Source organism: Rhinolophus sinicus, linkage group LG06 (assembly GCF_036562045.2).
Source record: "Rhinolophus sinicus isolate RSC01 linkage group LG06, ASM3656204v1, whole genome shotgun sequence".
In the NCBI taxonomy this organism is placed as follows: domain Eukaryota; kingdom Metazoa; phylum Chordata; class Mammalia; order Chiroptera; family Rhinolophidae; genus Rhinolophus; species Rhinolophus sinicus.
Window position 1 is genome coordinate 117,294,912 of NC_133756.1, and position 22,014 is coordinate 117,316,925.

The 22,014-nt window shown below is 53.7% G+C and overlaps 1 protein-coding gene across 2 annotated transcripts; it reads left to right on the forward strand.

Moving 5' to 3' along the window:
* Positions 1 to 8,163: 8,163 nt before the first annotated feature.
* LRRC32 (leucine rich repeat containing 32) lies at positions 8,164 to 21,948 on the forward strand. 2 transcript variants are annotated; one of them, XM_019726428.2, is made up of 3 exons: positions 8,164 to 8,323; positions 13,116 to 13,206; positions 17,932 to 21,948. In XM_019726428.2, the coding sequence occupies exons 2-3, from the start codon at positions 13,120 to 13,122 to the stop codon at positions 19,822 to 19,824; spliced, it is 1,980 nt and encodes a 659-aa protein (XP_019581987.2). In that variant the 5' UTR covers positions 8,164 to 8,323; positions 13,116 to 13,119; the 3' UTR covers positions 19,825 to 21,948. The 2 variants fall into 2 exon arrangements, with proteins under 2 accessions (XP_019581987.2, XP_019581986.2); XM_019726427.2 differs by lacking the exon at positions 8,164 to 8,323 and adding an exon at positions 10,685 to 12,055.
* Positions 21,949 to 22,014: the final 66 nt, after the last annotated feature.

Here is a 22,014-nt window from a genome sequence, read left to right on the forward strand (position 1 = left end):
AATGTGACATGTGCTTGGACTCCCAGGGCCATCAAAGGGTTTTAAGCAGGGGAGTGACCTAGTCAAACCTGTGTTTTGGAGCGACTCCATCTGGCTGCCATGTGGAGGATGAATGGCTGGATGGATGAACAGGAAAGGGAGACCCCAGGGCAGGAAGTTCTCCTGGGGGAGGGAGAGGAGAAAAAGAAGCCAAGGCCACAGGGAGAGACCCAGGAGCTTCCACATTTAAAAATCAGGTGAAGGAAGAGGAAGAAAGGAGGGGCCAGTACAAGGAGTCAGGAGGAGATGCAGGAGACATAGGAATAGAACCAGGAGAGGGCATCACAAGGTGCCAAGGGAAGGTGATTCAGGAAGGAGGGAGTGGGCATCTGTGAAGAATGCAGCCAAGTGACCAAGTGACCAAGGCAGCTGGGGACTAAACAGTGTCTGTCCATTGCAGTTCTGGACATGAAGGCCAGGAATGAGCTGGTTGGAATGATGGGGCTGGAGACAACTGGAGGAAGCAGTGAAGAGAGTGGGGAAATAGAGATAGCAAGAGTAGGTGACAACCTTAACAGGTCTAGATCTGAGGAGACAAGAGGGTGAGGCAGTAGTTGGGGGGGACCTGAGAGGCCTGGAAAGGGTTTGTGAAATAGGGGAGTGTACACGCTGGTGAGAGACTGAAGGGACAGGGGATGCCCAGAAGCTTTCCCAAGAGGCAGCCTCTGCCATTGGGAACCACGGCCCATCCCCCAGGAGGCAGGTGGGCCCTGATGCAGGCAGAGGTGAGGTTGGTTTTAGGGGTCTGGTTCAGGCCTGACATCCAGGTCTCCTGTCCCAGCATACAAAGATGGGGGAAGGCAAGTGGGCAGAAGTCACAGAGTCCAGAAGAGGCAAGAGAGCATTAGTCTAGAAGGCTGAATACTCACTTTCAAGCTTCCAGACCTAGAGAAAGGGGCTGGATTTGAGGACAGAGACAGGGATCTACTTCTTAAGAGACAGGATCCAGCCCTCTGGGCTGCAGAGCCCCAGCCCAGCCTCTGGGCTCGTGGGGTCCTAAGCTCACAATATCTCATCAGGATTCATCACAAGGTCCCGGGGAAGCATGGCAGTCTGTCAGACAGTGCCCCTTCCCCTTCTTCCCTTTCGCACCCCAGGAAATCAGCCAAGTGGAAGTCTCTTGATTCATTGTGTTGTCTGCTTCTGAGAAAATCAGTCATGAGCAGTGCAAGATCACAGCCTAGCTCCCACAAACACATGTGTCCATGCGTGTATTTGTCTATGCACACAGGTAGCGTGCTGATCTGGGCACTGGGTGTGGGGTGTGTCCACTGGGTTTGGGAGCCTGGTTGTGTGTGTGTGTGTGTGTGTGTGTGTGTGTATCGGTGTGCACATCGTGTATTCTCAATGTGCATGCTTGTAATGTGTGCTGCACACATGCTGTATATTTGAGTTGGACTCGTGAGGGTGTGTGCATCTGTGTGTGGTGAGTTTTGAGGGTGTCTCCGTGAAGTGTTTGCAGATAGTGTGTGTGCCTGTGTGAAATTTTCATGTAAGATTGATGCATGCTTGTTGTTTTCCTGAGTTGTGGTTCTGGGTGGCCTGTGCTGTCTTTGAGGGTATATATAAAGGTGTGTGTACCTGTGTGTACTATGCATGGTGGGGGGAGTGTGCTTTGCAGGTGCACTGTGTCTGCATGGAAGGATGTCCTCAGGGAAGGTGTGAGACTAACATAGCAGAGAAGGGCAGACATCCAGCCCCCACTTTGCCATTTCCTGGCTCTGAGCTAGTTCCTATCCACCTCAAGCCTCAGATTCCCCCCACCCCCAATTGCAGTACTTGACATATTCTGGGAAGGCCCTATGGTTGGGAGAAGGAAGGCAATGTGAGTAGGACAAGAACAGGTCACAGTGGCCTATGCTAAAGAGGATGCTCCCAGGGAGAGTCGGGTGTGCCCAGGCCTCCATCCCCTCACCCATCCTCTGCGGTCCCCCCATCACCCTGCAGAATGAGAATGCCGCCCACTCTCACTGCCTCTGAAAGGCAGTCACAGCTACATTTTAGAAAGGTCCCTCCCCACACCCCCCGAGCACAGCCCGGGGAAACTTCACAAACTACTTCACTCCTTCTCTGAACCAAATTGTTATGAAGAAGATGGAGCTGCTGCCCAAAATATGCAAACAAGAACTCGGCCAGAAATCACAAGCTGTGCCATCAGCTGGGTGAGTATCATCAGCGGGCAGGCACATGACACAAGAAGCTCACTCTCCAAGCAGCCCTAGTCATCCTCATTGCTCTACTTTACAGTGACAGAGCGGGTTCAGAGAGGTGAGGCCACCAGCCCAAAGTCACACAGCAGTGGGCAGCACAGTGAGGATGGGAACCCAGGTAGGTCCCTCTCTGAAACCTGGGCTGCTTATGTCCCTCGACTCTGCCCTCCTCAGGCCCCTCCTCACCCCACCCAAGAGGGAGGAAAATACAACTCTACCCCCAGGGGATATCATGGTAAATGTAGAATTTTAGATTATTTGCTTTTTTGGCTAATTAAAATGCTCCATCTAGTGACAGTACAGTAGAGTATAAAGTGGGTAGGCGCTGGAGCCCCGCTGCCTGGACGAATGTACTGGCTGTACAAGCCTGAGCTACTTAATCTCTCTGGGTTTCCTCATGTGTCATCTATAAAACGGAGATAATGATGACACTAATAATAGTAATGATAATAATATAATAACATCCACCTCATTCGGTGTGGTAGGATTATATGGGTTACAACACGAAAGCTACATTAGAAAGCTGCCTGGGCCAGCCCATCCCCTTCCCAACTTGAAAGTACACGGAGGCCTCACACTGGCCTCAGAATTTCACTCATGGGAAGAAAGAGTCCTAATCCTGTTAACCAGAACCTTTACATTTCATCCCTTTGTTTCTTCAGCTCCGTGGGCAGGGGCTATTGTTGTTGCCACTTCATAGAGGGGGGAAGGCTGCACTGGAAGAGCGTCATCACAGAGTCCGCTGCCCCAGGCCCTCACTGGCACAGCGGCCTGTGGACTGGTGGCATCGGCCACTGGGAGTTTACTCCAGATTCTGGCCCCACCTCAGACCTACTGAACCAGACTCTAGGGCCCAGCTATCTGCTTTAACAAGACCTCGCGGATCCGGATACACTCCAAAGTTTGAGAGGACCTGGGCTAGAACCCTGAAGAGTGTGCGGTGTGAAGCGGGAGTACCTCATGTGAGGCGAATTAGGAAAGTAGGGTGGGGGTAGGGGAACCGCACCCTCAGTCCTCCCGAGACCTCAGGCCACCTCCTCATGCTCTCTGGGCCTAGAATCTGCTGTCCTTGGAGTGGAAAAAAAGGAGACAAAAAGGATTCTCTGAAACTTCGAGAGCTGCCCGTTATCTGTGGGGATCACGTGACCATGCACGAGACTGTTTCCAGAAGCTGTGCCAGGCTTTGGGGCTTAGCTGACACAGAAGAAGATGGGAGGCCACAGCCTGCCGGGAGCTCAGCACAGCAAAGAACCTGAAGTTGGGAAGGGACCTCCGGGGAACCCTGGGAGGCAGGGTGCCCCACCAAAGGATGTCCTATCTGGGCTACAGCCCTTCTGCTCACAGGAACTGCCCTACCTGAGGGGCCCAGGACCCATGTCTGCCCTGGGACCACTGAGCCTCCAGCACTAAGGTTCCTCCAACTCGGCCCCTTCCCATCACTGGGGGTTCCATCTGCCCACAGGTCCCTTTGGTCAACCACGGAGTCACAGACTTTCATGTGAGGAAAACAATATCAATAATCATATCAACCCAAGCCCTACTCCATTCAGGTTTCCACAGTGTTATCATCTCAACACCCCCTTGAAATGGCAGAATGACTGGCCCAATTTTACAGATGAGAAACTGAGACTGCCAGGGACGGTTACCCTGGATCATCAAGAAAAGGGTACATTGTGTTTAACCTTCAAATGGTTAAAATGGAGGAAAAAGTTGTGTGGCTCAAAGGAACAAACCCTCAGGTTCCCAGCAGCCGGGTTGCTGCAGAGAGCTGTGGTTTCATGGTCCGCGACACAGCACAGTCAAACTGTGGAAACGCTTCTGATCCTGCCCTGCCTGCTTCACCCAGTCTCGAATTTTCTCACCTAACATCCCCCTCTCCCTCGGGGCCTCCAGGAGCCTCCAGACTCCTAAGCCCTCAGCCCCAGTTCCAATGACCAGACTCAGAGCCGGAAGCCTCTGGTGTGGTGGCCGAGGGGTACACGGGGTCTCACCAGCACCTGCTTCCCCTGCATTGGTGGCTCCAAGTGCCACAGTGGCATGGGGGGTGGGAGGAATTGACTAGTGCCCCCACTGAGAACAGAAAACCAGCCAAGCCAGTTGCTGGCTATGCAATACGGCCTTGGAGGCTGAGGACTTGTATGGGAGCGGCTGCTGTGCACTGCCCTTTCCCATCTGTTAGCTGTGTGACTATGGACAAGTCATAGAACACTTGCGAGCCTCTGTCCTTCTTCTGTTAAAGGGGGGCAATGATAGTCCCCTCTGTGTCGGATTGCTGTGAGGGGGAGATAATTCAAGTAAAGTACCTGGCACCAGGCCCAGTCCTGCAAGCCCTCACTATTCCCATTTAACACTCCAGCTATTCCTCAGAGCAAGGGACACACCACCTGTCCCTTTATGTGTTTGTTTCCCAAGCACCCAATGTTAGCTTCTAGCTCATAAACTCCCTACAGCTGACATCCAGCAACATTTGCTCTGTCCCTCCATGAGGTGCCCCATGGTGGGTATGGTCTGAGCCCAGTTTCCCTAGGGAGCAAGGGAGGGTGAGCAGAAGAACCGGGGAACCCAGTGTTCTGCCTCAAAAGGCAGGGCCCCAATAGGGGCTGATGAGGGAACTTCCTGACTCCCAGGAGCCCACAGAGGTGCTAGGCAGGGACAGGGAGTGAGAACAGGCCTATCCTTGCACTGAGATTTGGTCTGGGAATCCAGAAATCTGACTCCAAAGCTGTGTGACTTGGGCCAGTTGCCTAACTTCTCTGAGCCTCAGTTTCCTAGTGAGTAATTGAGAGTCAAGACACCTAACTGGAAGGCTGTCTATGGCTGTCTTTATCCTGATTTGCCACATGAGATGAAGGACTGGTCCACAGTGTGTATTCAGCAGCTGTTGCTGAATACACACTGTGGACCAGTCCTTCATCTCTAAATTGGGGGTCCGGGGTGCCACAATCCTTCTCATTTCGGTTCTACAGTTAGATGAGGACAGCAAGGTTCAGAGAGGTTCAGCAACTTGTCCAAGGTCACACAGGATGTGCACATCATTGCCTTTCTGGGCCACCCGCTCCTAACTGGGACACTTGAGTTTCATTCTGGCCTGAGGTGAAACCCTCCCAGGGAGCCTTGAGCCTGACTTGGTGCCTGAAAGGGTTTTCTCACCCCAGATGGTAGTCCTAAGAACACAGGGAAAGATGTGTCTTCTATTTTCACGGACAGATGCATGCAGGAATGGTAGCATAGCCACAAAAATGCCAGCACAGTGAAGACTGAGCTGCCCATCGATGGGCTGTGCAGGAGAACTCCCCATTCCTAGAGATGTGCGAGCAGAAGCTAAGTAAGCAACGTTGGATGGAAAGTTGGCCTTGGTGGCCTTTAAAGGAAGCTACCTTTCACATGGCTACCAGGCAAATCCCACCCTTTTCAGTTCCAAGCTCTCCTCCTCCTTCAGCTCAAGCTCTGATTCCTGGACTTGGCCTTCGAGGCCTCTGGACTCAGTCATCCTATGTCCTCTTATTCTCCCATCTGGTCTGGGAGCTCCAGAAGGATAGGTCCTGGACTATTTTATTCACCAGCTCTCCCCAGGCCCTCCAGGGAAGGGATCACATTTACTGAGCAAGGACTACGGGCCAGGCCCCCAACCAGATACTTTACACATGTTGTTGTATTGGATCTTCACAGCAAGCTAGAATATCAGGTGCTATTATTAGTGTCACTTTGCAGATCAGCAAACTGAGGTCAGAAAGATCAAGCGGGCTGCCAAAAGTCACACTGCAACATGACTACTGAAGCAGTGAACAAATGAAGGAAGGTGTGCTGAGCACATGGGGTTCCCAGCTTTTAGCACTCCCCCCCCTACACACACCCTGCCCCGTCCCAAGAGGCATCTGCAGCAAGTGGGCATACTTGGCTGCCCACCTGTGTCTAACTCTTGGGGAGCCCCATCTGGGCACTGAGTGAGGTGTAACCCCATGAACTAACTAACCACAACTGCAGCCTTTAGGGGTGTGTGGGGAGGCAGGCCACTCTCCCCAGCTTGCCATAGCCCCAGCCCTGCCCTGCCCCAGCCCCAGTCAGAGCCATGAGCCAGCACAGTGTTTTCTGTTTCGCAGCAGCTCAGGGAAATGTGAGGTGGTGCTCAGCTGGCCCGGGGGGAACGGGTCGGGTGGGAGAGCCAGGGATGCTTGAATCCAACTCAGCCATATTTTGCCCATGCTGGAGAGCTGCTGGCAATCACTTCCTGGACATTGACCCCTTGAACAAGAATCTGGAAAATGAAGCCTGAAGGATATAGCAGAGGTATCACCAATCACCACCAAAAAGATAATGAGAAGTTACTTAACACCAACTGGGTGCAGGCCCCAGGCTTGGTCTGCTATACTTAGTTCTGGTACCAAACTTGAGAAGTAGCTACTATCTTCCCCACTTTACAGACAGGGAAACTGAGGTTCCCTTTGACAAAGTGAGCACTAGAGCCCAGAGAGGGGTTCAAGATAACCAGCTGGGACCTCCATGAGCATAGATCTGAGGCCTCAGATGGCAGGAGGGAAGACGGAGGTCTGGAAACCCTGCCCAGATACTGCAACCTTCCCTACCCATGCCCTCATCGCAGCTTGGGTTCCTCCTTAGGGAAATTTTCCCTGATCTCCTCTGAGGCTAGGTTAGGCCCTGGGCCATCCACTATCACAGCTTGTCTTCTTTGGGCTATCCCCATCTACCCAGGCCTGTCCCCACAGTGAAACAGGTGGAAAGAGGAAAGGCAGCAGCCCTGTAGCATTGAGAGAATCCAGATTTTAAGCCTGATTTTAAGCCTGATTCACCATGAGGCTTTGGGTGGTCACTTTCCCATCTGTAAAATGGGGCACCCTGTGCCGCTACATCAGGGAAGAGAAATACTGTGGAGGAGGAATTCCCTCCTATCCTGGGAACCAGGACCCTGAGGACAGCTGTGACCCTCCTCGCCCAGGCACCACTATGCTTGAGTCTATAGCCAGCAGGGAGGGCACAGTACCTGTGATTTGGTATGGCCAAAGTACCTAGAAGAAGGGGTGGCTTTGGGGAAGATGTACATCAACCTTTGAAGTAAAAGACAGTAATAATACCATGCCACTTTGCACAGCACTTTAAAACAACCTGAGCAAGATGGTGCCTGGAAAAGGGCACCCCGATTGGCCTGGATTTAGCTTTGTGGACAAATTGGGCTCAATGGGCTGTATGACTTTGGATGTGCCAATGAACATTCCTGGACTCAATTTCCCAAAATATAAATGGCGACCATACCAGTCTCTAGCTATTGATTTTTATTTATATTCGCTGTCCCCATGCCTAAACTCAGTTTCTCAATCTGAAAACTGAAGACTTCGATGGTACCGTTTCACAGGGTTGCCAAAGGTTTGGAGACAGGTCTGAACACTAAATCACATCCAGAGGGGAAATAATTTGTCGGGACTCGCCAGGGACTCGCAGCGGCAGTATGGGAGCCCCCTCTGTGGCCGCCCCAGGGCCAGTGAAGGGTCATTTCCTTCCGCGTTCAGCCCCGCGTTGACTTCTGTTTGTCCCCCCTAAGTGCGGTGGCGCCGGCAGCGGGGAAATCGGGGCCAGGCCGGATTTCCTCTGCGGACCTACGGCTCCTAGAGCCACCCGCCCCTCCAGACCCCGCGGGGGCCACGAACGGCACGTGTGGCGGCCCGGGGCCGGGTCTCGCTCTCACTAGGCTTGTTCAGCGACCCCTCTCCCCCGGCCCTTTCATCCCGCACCCTTCAACCCACCCCTTCCCAGCCGGGGTTCCAGCGTGAAGAAAATACTTCATTCCCTTGCGGGTTCGGGATAAACCAAGTCACGCTGGGGAGCGCCGGGCGCTAGGACCCCGCGGCATGGCCGAGGGGGGGCGTGGTGGGGCGGGAGAGGTATTTAAATTGAAGCCCGAGCCGCCCCCTCGCGGGTCGGGCTCCCGTGGGGCAGAGGAGCGGCCGTGCGCCTCTTCGGGCCGTGACCCCGGGGTCTGGCTGGAGGTGGGACCGGGGGTCAGGTTTGCGCAAAATGTGCCGGGGCTGCCTGGGAGAGGAGCGGCGGCCGCGCTGAGCCAGGTAGGAGCCGCCCAGCGGGCGAGGCTGGCCGGCCCCCTAGGGAACCGGCTGTCCCGCGCCCCTCTAGAGCAGAGGTCGTGGAGCTGGTCTGGGGCTAGTCCACCCGGACGCCGATCCCCACCCCACAGCAGCCCCCTCCCGCCGCCGCCCCCCACCTCGCGCGTGGAGCCAGGGTTGACCCACTCTCAGCCCCAGAGCCTCTCTCAGGCTCCTGTAGCAACGAATCTTTCCCGCGAAGGGCGTGGCCGGCGTTCCCATTTGACAGATGGGAAGACAACAGCAGAAAGGACACCTCTTGGCGGGAACACATAGCTAGTCAGTGGCAGATCAGGATTTGAATCAAGGTCTCCTACCATCCTCTACTCAGGCCCTGCGTGGGGCTTCCCGTCCCACCGTACCAGATAACCTGCCAATCTAGAGGGTGGGGTGTACCCACCTCTCTCAAAGGGGCTCCAAAGCCAGCCTTCTTTATGGGTGGTAAGATGTGAGGGACCCCCACCCCCACCCTGGGCTGCCTGAAATTCTGCCATCACAGCCACATTCCTTTGGGTTAAGGTCTAATTCCCCCGTGGGATGCACATGTCTGCCCTTAGTGATTCACTGCTCCGTTCGGCATCCGCAGCTCTCCCAGGACCCCACCAATGATCCCTGCTGAGAGGAGGGGGAGGAACACCCCCAGCCCAGCATCATGAGCCTGTCTGCTTGTGGATGTTGGGGGTGGGTGTCATTGGAGGGGGTCAGAGAGGGAGATCTTGGCCTGGGGTAGTGGAAACATTTGCTTTGGAGGCAGACAGACTGGATTCTGATCCTGACTCTGCTGTTTATCACCTGTGTGACTCTGGGGAAGTCACCTCTCTGAGCCTCTTTTCCTCACAGGCAAATTGAGGGCAGTGTTATAGGGACAGGCAACTCAACACCTGCTGGAGAGAACACAGCATTTGGGTCACATAGAGCTGAGCTAAATGCCCAAACACTTATGAGCTGGGTAACAATGGGGTAAGTCATTTCATCCTTCTGAGCCTTAGTTTTCTCATCTGTAAAATGGAAATTATAGTAATTACTTCATTGGGTTGTGAGAATTAAGTGAGATGATATAGGTCAAGTGCTTAAAGAGTGTCTAACATCCTTAAATAGTAAGGATAGGCTTATTATGATAGTAGGCATTGCCCCACCCCATCTCTCTGTCTCTGTCTCTGTCTCTGTCTCTCTCTCTCTCACACACACACACACACACACACACACACACACACAGCTATTCTTTAGCCCTTCTCCCTCCAGTCAGAGTCCTAGGATGTCTCCTGTCACCACTTGTCCACTGGCCTGGGGCCTCCGCCCTCAACACACCTGACCTGGGCTGCTCAGTCCTGCAGGTCATGGTACCAGCTAGAAAGATAACATGTGTCCAGGGCACCTTCATAGCCATTCTCAGCTTGATCATCACAATGGTTGGGGGTAGTCAATGGCAGAACGGAAACCAGGCTACTTGCCCTACCGAGGGGATGGTGAGGCACTGAAGAGTTAAGGGACTTGCCCCAGGGAACGGGCTGGGGAGCAGTAGAGTCTGGATGGGACCCTGCTTCTGAGTGACCGGAGTCTTCCCACTTGAGAAAAAGTCACCCTCAAATTCTACACACTGTGTCTTGGGCACTGCTGATGGATGCACACAGCTGAGGAGTCCCCTTCTGTCAGATGCCAGAACAGAGTTCCACTGCTGTAGGGACAATCCCTGCTGGATGCTCTGGTGCCCATCTTGGGGGTAGGGTGGGATTTGGCAGGCAGAGGAGGGGGACGTGAGGGCCCCTTTGAGCAGCAATGCCTTCAGGTCAGAACTAAGCCAGACCCTTGCTTGTCCTCCCCTCACACTCACCCCTCAGCCCATTTGTTCCATAGCTCTTTAGTGAGCACCCCTTAATACACCCCTGTTCTCATAGAATAAAAAATTAATTATGAGGAATTGGTCAAGGTGAGGAAAACAAGAAAACCTGTAAGGATCTGGGGAAGAGCATTCCAGGTGGCGGGAGCAGCAGGGCAAAGGTCCTGAGGCAGGAATGCACTTGCTGTGTTTGAGTAATGACCAAAAGAATGGTGAGAACGCTAGAATTTGGTGAGATGGAGTCAGAGAGGAGAGGTGTAAAGCCTGGGCTCTATTGGAGGTTCCTCCAAGCTGTGAGAGTTGTGATCTGATCTATGATTTAACAACACCTCTGTGCTGCTACGTGTAAGACAGACTGAAAGAGGCCCAGGGTCATGGTGGTGCCTCAGCCTGTGGCAATGATGGAGGAAGGAGATCATGGGGGCTATTTCTCAGGGAGAGCAGACAGAACCCACTGGCTGGCCAATGGGGGTGAGGGGTGGGGTGGGGAAGGAATGAGTGTGGCAGGGAGAGTCAAGTTGAACACTACTCTCGCAAGTGTCACCAAGATACTTCATGTCAATTCTCAGTGCTTCCTCCCCACCTGCCCAGTGGTTTGAGATGGGTCCCAGAGGACAGTGAGCCCCTCTGCCCTAGGGACACTTCACATAGGAGTGGGCGGCGGGGGTGGTGGTTAAACCATAGAATGCTTGGTGCTGTGCTCACTGGAAGCTCAAGGGCTATGGGACCGTGGAGGAGGGACCAACACATAGCCCAGATTTAGGGGACCAGGAAGGCTTCTGGGAGGAGGTGACATCTAAGCTGAGACCCAAAGGATAAGGAGGTATTCAGCACAAGAGAGGGGAGGAAGGGAAGGTTTGGGTCAGTGAAAAGGGACTCTGAGAAGTAAAGGAAATAAGAGGCTTTCAGAACCCAGAGTGGGAGAGGGGACAGTGAGAAATGAAGCTGGAAAGGAGACTGGCTGGTCGTGGCACACTCCCCAAGGGCCTCAGAGGCCCGGCTGAGGGCTTTCCACTCAATTCTGAGTACACCGGCTTTCAGATGGGTGATGATGTTCTGCTTTTTAAACAGCAGAACAAAATTTCCTGTGAAAACCCAACCTGTGATGCAGGTGAGAAGAGAGCAGCTGTGGGAGCAGAGGCCCATGCTGAGGGGAACCCAAGGAACAGGGTTTAAAAGACCGCCATGGCCCCTGCCTGTATGAACAAGAAAGGACCTCACAAATGCCACATTCACTTAAAATTCATCACAAGGATGCTAGTGGGTCCCAACAGTAACGACCCAGCCCTCAAAGTTCTAGAAATGCCTCTTATAAAGCAGCCTCAGGGTCACCGTTCAGCACCTCTGGGAGACCTTATAGTGTAGAGGTTAAGGGCACAGACCGAGGAGCCAGACTTGTTAGCTGTGAGACCTTGGATGTGTTACTTAATCTCTCTGAGTCTCAGCTTCCCCGTCTGCAATATGGGAATGGGTCTGCAATATGGGAATGGGAATCATGGAGCCAAGTCATTGAATTACTATGAGGATTAAATGAGTTAATCCATATAAAGTGTCAAGAAAAGTACCTGGTGCATAATACTGTGTCTCTCCGAAAATAAGACCGGGTCTTATATTAATGTTTGCTCTAAAAGGCGCATTATGGCTTATGTTTAGGGGATGCCCTCCTGAAAAGTCATGCTAGGGCTTATTTTCCAGTTAGGTCTTATTTTCAGGGAAACATGGTAAGGGCTCTGTAAGTGGCACTTTCCTAGAATATATCTTATTTGATCTTTACCAAAACTTGGCAGGTCAGCATTAACTTCAGAAAAGGAAACTGAGGCTCAGAGAGGTGACATGACTTGCATCAGGTCATGTAGCAGGTAAGTGGAGGAGACATAAGGAACAGTCAAGTATGGGTGACTCTGAGTCCAGCGCCCTAGGAGGGCTTTGTGTGTCCCTCTTTCTTAATGCTCTGTATGTATTATGTCACTTCTGTACATTTATTTGAATCCTTGGTTCTCAGCACAGAGCCAGACATGAGGAGGCATTCAGTAAAGGTGTGAATGAATGAATGAATGAATGCAATCGATGGATGGATCTGTGTGTTCCTAGCACTTGGCCCATGTCCTCAGTGAGGGAGCCCCTAGCAACACTGGGATTCCACCCTATTGAGGGTCTCTGTGCTCCCCCAGCTCATAGAGAGAAGGGCGGGTTCAGCAGGCCTGAGTGTCCCCTGCATTGGCACTTGCTGTGGCTTCAGTGAAAGTAAAAGGCCTGGCAGTGTGCTCCTGGGGAAGTTCACTACCTCAGTGCAGGGGGGGGGGGGGGGGCAGGGCAGGCCTCCTGGCGGGGCTTCCTGTCAAGGCTCCAGGCCCAGCCTTCAAACAATGGCAGGGACTGGAGAATCAGAAAATCAAAAGAAAAAGGGCAAAATAAAGTCCAGGAGTGGGGGTGGGGGTGTTGAGGAATTCTGTTTGGGGCCTGAGGAGCTAGGATGGGGTGACCTGCTTGTGGCTTGTGAAGAAATGGAGTCAGAGGCCCAGCTCCCCACCTCATCCCACCCCAGCCCTAGGGCAGCCCTTAGGGTCCCTCTGCCTCCTGCTTACCAGTCTGGACTGTCTTCCACCAGTTGGGGTCTTTTGAAACCCAAATCTAATCATGTCACCCACTGCTTAAAAATTCTTGCTGGGGTGGGGGGTGGGGTTGAGGGTGGGGAATGGCCCAGCTCCTTGGCTTGACCTTGGAGTCCCCTTGCGATGGGCAACAGTCCCATTTCCTGTGCCCTTCACAACGTGCCCCATTCACGCACCTTAATTCCAGCTATGACTGTGGCCTGGGGTTCCCTGAGGCCAGGCAGAGACAGGGTGGGAGGGTGGAGGCTGGCAGTGGGAAGGAGCCTGAGCTTTTACACTGTTCCCTTTTCCTTCCCTCCCTACGCAGAGCCATGAGCCATCAGACCCTGCTGCTCCTGGCCGTGCTGACCTGGGGCCAGGCTACCTCCCAACACCGAGACAAGGTGCTTTGTAAGATGGTAAGAAACCCTGCCCGGGCAGGGTAAGCTTCCCTCTCCCCCAGCCCTAGGGTATCCTACTGTCCCAGCCCCAGAAGCCAGAAGTTAGACGAGTCAGAAGAGGAAAGGAAAGGCATGTAATGCATTTAAACCTGCTAGAATGTTCAAATACCTATTTACTATTAATCCTGCCAGGTAAGTACCATTATTCCCATTTTACAGAGTTGGAAGCTGAGGTTTGGAGAGATTAGGTAACTTGTCCAAAAGTCATTCAACTAGGATCAGTAGGCCCAACATTGAACTCTGTTCCCTCAAGCTGCCCCCACAGGACGGTGGTCAGCTGGGTAATGTTGAATATATATATGGTGGGGGGGAATTTGGGGTGGGCCAGTTGGGAAGGGCTCTCATGTACTAGGTTCCTCCTGAGGACAAATCCCCTTTTCTAACTGTGCTCCTTGACTGGGACCCATATGCCACATCCCTGCTGGGGTGTCTCTCACTCATTACGGCCCAGGTTAAATGCTGACTCCTCCTGTGATTCTTCCCAGGCTGACCTGGTTCTGTTTGCTCCCTTTTCTGGACTTCCGCAACCCCAAGCTTCCCTCCATCTCAATATTGAGCACATGGCATAGTTGACACATGGGTCCAAGCCTGTCTCACCTGCAAGACCAAGAACTGCTTGAGGGCCAGATTTGATTCACTTTGTTTCTTTTTTTGTCCCTGAGCCAGGGAGACTAGCCCTAAAGTTACTGTGACCCTGTGGGGTACAGAGAAAAGGGACCATCTCGGTCTACTTGTAAGGCTGGGTGGTCGCTGAGGTCAAGGCAGGAGCTCTGACAGCTCCACCTGGACTTGGGGCTGGAAGCTTATGACACAGAATGGCACCTGCTTCTGGAGACTGGATGTGCTGGCAGCAAGAACCCAGCAGCCCTTCTTTGGGGTTGCAGTGTCCTGCTGTTGTCACCTCACTTCTTGCTCCTCAGAGCCTTTCTGAGATTCCTAGAACCCATAATAATAAGCAGAGAAGGCCTCACATGCCACCAAATATAGCCGACATTCTACTTAGGGAGACAGGCTCAGAGAGGTGAAGGGCCTGGGCCACCCAACAGGAAGGGGAACTGGGTGAGCTTTGGATTTGGGGCAAATGAGATAATGGGCAGGGAAGCACTTTCTGAACTACCACAGAAGGAATTACGATGATTTTCAAAATAGTAAAACAAAAATTGCCACAGACTCAGGGCTTGAGTGGTGCCTGCACCATGCTGAGGGCTTTCTCTCCTTTTCTCCTGCCCAGAACTCCTCTTTTCAGCTGAGGAAACTAAGGCTGAGAGAAGAGCTATGACCTGCCAGGGTCATACAAATAGGAAGTAACAGAGCAGGATTCGAACCCAGCTGTCCCGAGCTTATGCTACCCACTGCTGTGTGACTGTTCCTGCCCTACCCTGTTTTCCTTCTATGATCAGGTGGTAAAATGGAATTGGGTGTCAAGCCCTGTTCCCTTCAAAAAAAAAAAAAAAAAAGGTAGGGAGCAGTGGCATCTGGCATCCCAGAGAGCTTGGGTAGGGGTGTCGGGAAGCTATAAACTTGGCTAAGGGCTGATTCCCCCAAGACCCCTCCCCATGTAAGTCAGTCATGCTGGGGGCTTGGCACTCAGGAAATGGTGGGCACCCTGGAAATGGAGTGCTGAGAGCTGCCCTGGCCTTTAAGCTCCTTCCCGGACTAGACTGGAGAGTTGGGTAGCCCAGTGCAGGCCTACCTGCCAGCAGCCTCCTCTGCGCCTCTGACAGGGTCCTGGGCCCCTGGGCATAAAGCAAGTTTTAGGCTCTGTGCTTGGCCAGCTTTGTGTCCAGGCTTAACTTTCAGGGGTTAGTGCCCAGGGAGCCTTTGAGTATCCAGAGGTGAAATGGGATATGGGCTTGCATATAGGGTAACATGTAATGCACAGGACTGTGCCGGCAACACAGTAAATGCTCAGGAAGTGTGGCTGGTATTATTTACTGTGCCGAAAGACTCAACCTGGGTGGTCGACCAGCTGAGGGCCCAGTGGTCAGAACTTGGATGGCACCAATAGGAAAAGGAACTTGCAATCGTAGTTTTGAGCCTCTGACTATCTGATTTGAGGCAGCCCACCCCGCTGAACCTCAATTTCCTTAGGGTGTACTAAGGAGTAAATGTACCTTGGAAGATTAAATAAGGCAAAGGGATCTATGCATTCAGCACAATCTTGGCAGAGCTACCGTGTTTCCCCGAAAATAAGACCTAACCGGTAGATAAGCCTTAGCGTGATTTTTCAGGAAGACGTCCCCTGAACATAAGCCCTGATGCATCTTTTGGAGCAAACATTAATATAAGACCCGGTCTTATTTTCGGGGAAACATGGTAGCACTCCATAGTTAGTGGCAGTCATTGTGTTCGTGTTCATTTTGCTGTTCCTTCTTTAATCAGGATGGTCCAGGAGCTGAGGACAGGACAGGGAGGCCATGCCTAGTGGCCACAGCTGGCCAAGAGGCTGTGGGGGAGGAAAGGTCAAGGAGCCAGGCAAGACTGGCAAGGTGGCCAGGGTAGGTTTCCAGTTGACATGGATGCCCTACCGCAGGGGTATCCCTGTGCCTCTGAGTAGGCCAGTCGCTGTACTGCATGGAATAGGAAGACGCACACAAATGCCTGATGGAGGGCAGTCTGTTCCTCCCCTCTCCTCACCTTGGAGCTCTTGGGAGGAAGCCAAGAGCTGAGCCAGGCAGGAACCCCTAGGCTGGTGTTCCTGCCCCGCTGGCTCAGCTACTGACTCACCATGACCAGTGCAGGACATTGCCATCTTCAGGCTCAGTCTCCCCATCTGGGAAGTGGGTGGGCTGGACCCTTTTTGCTCTAACAGTCTATGACTTTAGTCTGAATATATGGATCATCCCTTTTCTTTCCTTTCAGAAAAGTGATTGACTCAATCCCTCAGAACTTTACTAAGCGAGGATATCTGTGACTCATTCATTAAAAAGAATTACTGAGCACCTTCTGTGGGCCAGGCCCAAGGCATCCACATCAACTAAACCAGTCCCTGTTGGCTCTGAACTCACTGTCTAGCTGGTCCCCACACAGACAGTCACAATTCAGGGGCCAAAGCTATGACAGAAGAAGAACCGAGGCCGTGAGAACCTGGAGGAAGCATTGACTTGCCCTGCAGTCAGGGAAGGCTTCCTGGTGGAGGAGACCCTGGGCTCAGTATGCAGAATTCACCCTCCAGATCTGATTGGGAGGGACATAACCAACACGGAACAGCAAGGAGGAGGCCCAGAGGTGGCCATGGGAGGGTACAATGGGCAGTTGTCAGGTATGGTCACTGCATGTGGGCTGAGCTAGAGTGGGGTTGGGAAGAGAGAGGACAGGTCAACAAGGGTCACAAACAGCCTGCTGGGGTCCTGAACTTTGCCCTGGAGGAGTTTAAGTAGAGGATAGCTCGGTCAGAATAGATTTTTGAGTAGTTGCCAGGCATTTGGTTGGTGGATGGGTCAGAAAGGATCAATGGAGATAGAAGCTGAGGCAGGAATTGGACCTGAGCTGGGTGGGGGGAGAAGTGAGACCCTTGGTTGGGAAAGGCTGGGGTTCCTGGTATACTGGAAAAGACGAGAGGGTGGCTGCATTTGCATGGAAAGAATTCTGGCCCCAGAAGGCTCATGGGGTGGAAGGACAAAACGGGCCTTTGGTTGTTAAAAAACCTGGGTTCCAACCCCAGCTCTGCTCAGTGGCTGAGTGATCTCAGATCCTCCCTTATCCTCTCTGAGCTTGGGTTTCTTGAATAGAGGTGATCACATTTGATGAGTAGGCTATTGTGAAGATCCAATGAGACCATTGGTCTGAAAAATGCTAAACAAAATCAAATACTGAATGGGCGCTGGGGAGGATGACTTACTTACTGGATAAGAAACCAGAGTGGGAATGTGACTTGATGAGGCTCACGTAGCAAAATCATAGTGTTATCATCCAAGAGTGCGGGTTGGCACCCTGGCCATCCTTCCCCTGCCCCCTGTACTTTCCCCATCTCTAGGGGCTGATATGGACCAGGCCATGGGAAGCGAAGCCACTGATGGAGGTGTGTGTGGATAACAGCGGCAGGAAGAAGGTCATTTCTGGGGAGTGTCGCTGAGGAAGGCAAGCTCTGGGACCTGGAACTGTGTCCCACTGAACGAGGGCTTGAATGAGATCTGAGGGTGGGAGGCTGAAAATGGATGACGAGTGCAAATTGCATTTTTCCCTTTTGAAAACATTTCCCCTAAAGTGGGTTAGTCTAACACCAGCTGGACAAATTTAACTCTCTGGGCCCATAAAAGGAACTCAAGATGGGCAGCCAGGAGGCCTGGGTTCCACGTTGGCCCTGATCTTCACTGGCTCTGGGTCACATTAGAAGACATGTGGCTCAGTTTCCTGTAAAACGGAATACCAATCAGTACAGGGTGTTTTGTCAGTTCATTGGTCCTTCTATCTGTCTATCAGCTCTCTGTCTGTCTACCCATCAAAGCTTCCTTGAGTCCCGTTCTTATGCCATGCCACAGACAGGGCAGGGAGCGGAATGCAGGTCATTCAGACATGGGACGATTGGGCTGGGGTGAAGGTATGTCGAGTATTCTGGGAGGCTAGGGACGAAGTGTAGCCAAGCCTGGCTGGGGTTCCAGTCCCCTTTCCTAGAGGCATGTATCTGATTCCAGCGACTGCAGTCACTCATGCCTGCTGCTCTCCCTGCTTCCCCCTGCACAGGTGGACAAGGAGGTCTTGTGTCAGGACCTGGGCCTGCTCCAGGTCCCCTCGGTGCTTCCGCGGGACATGGAGGCCCTCGACCTGTCTGGAAACCAGCTTCGGAGCATCTTGGCCTTGCCCCTGGGCTTCTACGTGGCGCTTCGTCACCTGGACCTGAGCTCCAATGAGATCAGCTTCCTCCAGCCAGGTGTGTTCCAGGCCCTGGCCCACCTGGAGTATCTGAACCTTGCCCACAACCGCCTGGCGCTGAGCACCAGTGGTCTAGGCCCCCTGCCACACGTGACGTCCCTGGACCTGTCTGGGAACAGCCTGTACAGCGGTCTGGTGGAGCGGCTGCTGGGGGAGGCGCCCGCCCTGCGCACCCTCACGCTGGCAGAGAACAGCCTGACGCGCCTCTCCCGCCAGACCTTCTGGGGCACACCGGCACTTGAGCGGCTGGACCTACACAGCAACGTGCTGATGGACATCGAGGACGGTGCTTTCGAGGCCCTGCCCCACCTGGCCCACCTCAACCTTTCCAGGAACTCCCTCACCTGCATCTCTGACTTTAGCCTCCAGCAGCTGCGGGTGCTGGACCTCAGCTGCAACAGCATCGAGGCCTTTCAGACGGCCCCAGAGCCTCGGGCCACGTACCAGCTCACCTGGCTGGATCTGCGGGAGAACAAATTGCTCCACTTCCCCGACCTGGCCACATTCCCGAGACTCATCTACTTGAATGTGTCCAACAACCTCATCCAGCTCCCTGCGGGGCCGCCCCAGGGCGGGGAGGCCATCCACGCACCTTCCGAGGGCTGGTCGGCCTCGCCCCTCTCGAACCCCAGCCACAACACCAGCACCCACCCCCTCTCCCAGCTCTTGAATCTGGATTTGAGCTACAATGAAATTGACCTCCTCCCCGAAGGCTTTCTTGAGCAACTGACCTCCCTGCGCTTCCTGAACCTCAGCCGAAACTGCTTGCAGGCCTTTGAGGCTCGGCAGGCAGGTTCCCTGCCCTGCCTTGTGCTCTTGGACATCAGCTACAATGCACTGGAGACACTGGAGCTGGGTGCCAGAGCCCTGGGGTCTCTGCGGACACTGCTCCTACAGGGCAACACCCTGCAGGACCTGCCCCCATACACCTTTGCTGGCCTAGCCAGCCTGCATAGGCTCAACCTGCAGGGGAACCAGGTCATCCCCTGTGGGGGGCCAGGGGAGCCTGGACCCTCAGGCTGTGTGGCCTTCTCTGGCATCTCCTCTCTACGCATCCTGAACTTGGTGGACAATGAGATGGAGACACTCAGGGCAGGTGCCTTCCTCCACACGCCACTTACCGAGCTGGACCTCTCTGCCAACCCTGGGCTGGAGGTGGCAACCGGCGCCTTGGCAGGCCTGGAGACCTCCTTAGAGGTCCTGGCCCTGCAGGGCAATAGGCTGGAGGTCCTGCAGGTGGACCTGCCCTGCTTCAGCTGTCTCAAGCAGCTCAATCTTGCTGAGAATCGCCTGAGCCGCCTGCCAGCCTGGACACAGGCCGTGTCCCTGGAGGTTCTGGACTTAAGGAACAACAGCTTCAGCCTCCTGCCGGGCAGTGCCATGGGCGGCCTGGAGACCAGCCTCCGGCGCCTCTACCTGCAGGGGAATCCGCTCAGCTGCTGTGGCAATGGCTGGCTGGCGGCCCAGCTGCACCAGGGCCGTGTGGACGTGGATGCCACCCGGGACCTGATCTGCCGCTTCCGCTCCCAGGAGGAGGTGTCCCTGAGCCACGTGCGACCTGAGGACTGTGAGAAGGGGGAACTCAAGAACGTCAACCTCATCATCATCCTCACCTTCGCACTGGTCTCTGCCATCGTCCTCACCACGCTGGCCACCTGTTGCTGTGTCCGCCGGCAGAAGTTCAACCAACAGTATAAAGCCTAGAGAGGCTGGGGCTGCAGATCATCCCAGCTGGGAGCTAGAGGCACAGGGAAGGGTGGGGATTGGCCCAACGTCACACAGTGAGCCGGGGTCCCTGAGCCCTGGTCTCTAATCCCAGCCCAGTGCTCCTTTTCCTACGTCCTGCTGCATCGCAAGGCAACCCATTTCCCAGGCTGCACATGTGGCCCAGCTGTGGAACCTGGAAGTTGAGCAATTTCAGGAGTGACAGAAAATGAGGTTGACCCAGGGGATCAACAAATCTTCACCAGACATCTGTTTTGTGCCACACCCTGCTCTGGGCATTGGGGACACTGGTGAAGGAGACACATCCCTGCCCTCAAGCGTCTCCCAGTCTGGGTGGGGAGGGGGTCGCAGAGCCATGCAATGACCACACAGAGTGTGGAGTCCAGGGCTCCAAAGCTCAGCAGTGCCAGCTGAGTGCACAGAGTCCTGCCCCGGCCAGGCCAGACAGGGCCAGGGAGGGTCAAGACCAAGAGGATTTGTCTGAGACATTTGCAAGCAGACTATTTGTCACATACTCTGATAATGACTTTCAGCTTCTCTGGAACATGAAGAGCTTGTGACCGGAAGAGAACTGGAGCCACATGAATACCTCTTGGATCTAGCACTGTTGGGCGGGCTGCAGCAGCTGCAGCAGGTCCTAGTTAAGAGGTTGTCACCCTGGGCTCCGGCCAACACTGGACCATTCCTTTTCCTGCACTGGACAGGCTCTTTCCCTACCTGGCACCCTTGTGTTGCACATACTGGCCCAAATACTACCCTAGCCCCCACTCCCTGCCCAGGCCCCTTGCTCCATCCCAGTCCCACCCTAACCAGAGAGGCAGGAATTAGAGCCTTAGGGCTCTGGATCTGTTTTACCAGGCTTAGCAGCTGTAACAAACCCAAGCCTGCATCTGCCTCTTTATGACAACACTCTGAGGTTGGTATTTTATCCTGTTTTATGAAAGAGGCTCCAAGTCTCCCTCCATTTCTTAGCCTCAGCTAAGAAATGCCACCACTGAGATTCAGATTCATCCTCCTGATTTCAGGGCCTGAGCTTTGCCACTGTATGGGCTGCAGGCTGTCAGGTGGACCGGAAGTAGCCCCACATCACTGGAATAAGGCCAGGGAGAATCCTGTGCTGTGCATCCCCACCCACTCCTCTCCCTCAGGCAGGCAGAGAGAATACAGGCAGCCACAGGCCCTCTCCTCTTCTCTGCCTCAGTTTCCCTCATTCCCTCCTTTGCAGGCTGGTCTCTTCTTGCTCTTGCATTCCCTCATTCCCTTTTTATCCAGTGAGCACAGCATGGAGTGTAAGACCATGAGTCCAACCTCCCCATTGCACAGATAGGAAAACTGAGGCTTAGGAAAATAGGGACTTGCTCAGAGCTGTACAAGTTGCTGGCAGAGCCTGTGAAAAAAGTCAATTCAGACTGCATTGGGGGTGTGGCAGGGGAGAGGTTGGGGGCTGGACCTGAGTGGTTTCCTTCCCTCACAGCTGTCACATCACAAGATAATGCTGGCACCAAATTCTCTTTCTGGTCCTCATCATGTGGGGATTTTTTTTTTTTCTCCTAGAAAAATAGGTAGAAAAACATATACAGATTTAACCCCTTATCCCACATACCCATGGAATCATGGGCTGTCCAGCAAGAAAGGAAGCCCTGGGATCAGCCCAGGCCCTCGTGTTGTCTTCACCTCCCACCTGTGCTTGGCTGCTGTCTGGCTCAGGACAGTGCTTGGGAAAGAGTGAGACAATGAAAATGCCCCTCTCTCCGCCCCATTGTACAGATGAGAAAACTGAGCCCCAGTGAGGGTCAAGGACTCAGGGAGTCGATGGCAGAGCCAGGATTGGAACCTGATGTCCTGGCCCCAGCCTCCGGCCCTGGGGGCCGGGCGGGCAGCCCAGGGGACCCAGTCCTGATTGGGCTCATGACCACAGGTGCTCACTGCACACAAACACTCTCTCAGGCTTGGGGACAGGGGCAGGCCCCTCCATGCCTGATCTTTGAAAACACTACATAATGCTGCTCTCACCTTCTAGTAGCCAGGCTGCAGCCCAGGCCTTGGGACCAGCTCTTTGTATAACCCACATGAATGTATTAAAAAATAATTTTGGAGAAACAATGCGGCCTACCAGCCTCTTCTTTGCTGAGGGTAATTGGCACCATTGCATCCACTCGAACCCTGCTT

What these genes read in the sequence shown, in the direction of transcription:
- LRRC32 (XM_019726427.2), top strand. Translation starts at nt 12,030, where the DNA reads ATGACTTGCATCAGGTCATGTAGCAG. An exon ending in TGCATCAGGTCATGTAGCAG is followed by an intron (nt 12,056 to 13,115) that starts GTAAGTGGAGGA and finishes CTCCCTACGCAG; the next exon opens with AGCCATGAGCCATCAGACCC. An exon ending in ACAAGGTGCTTTGTAAGATG is followed by an intron (nt 13,207 to 17,931) that starts GTAAGAAACCCT and finishes CCCCCTGCACAG; the next exon opens with GTGGACAAGGAGGTCTTGTG.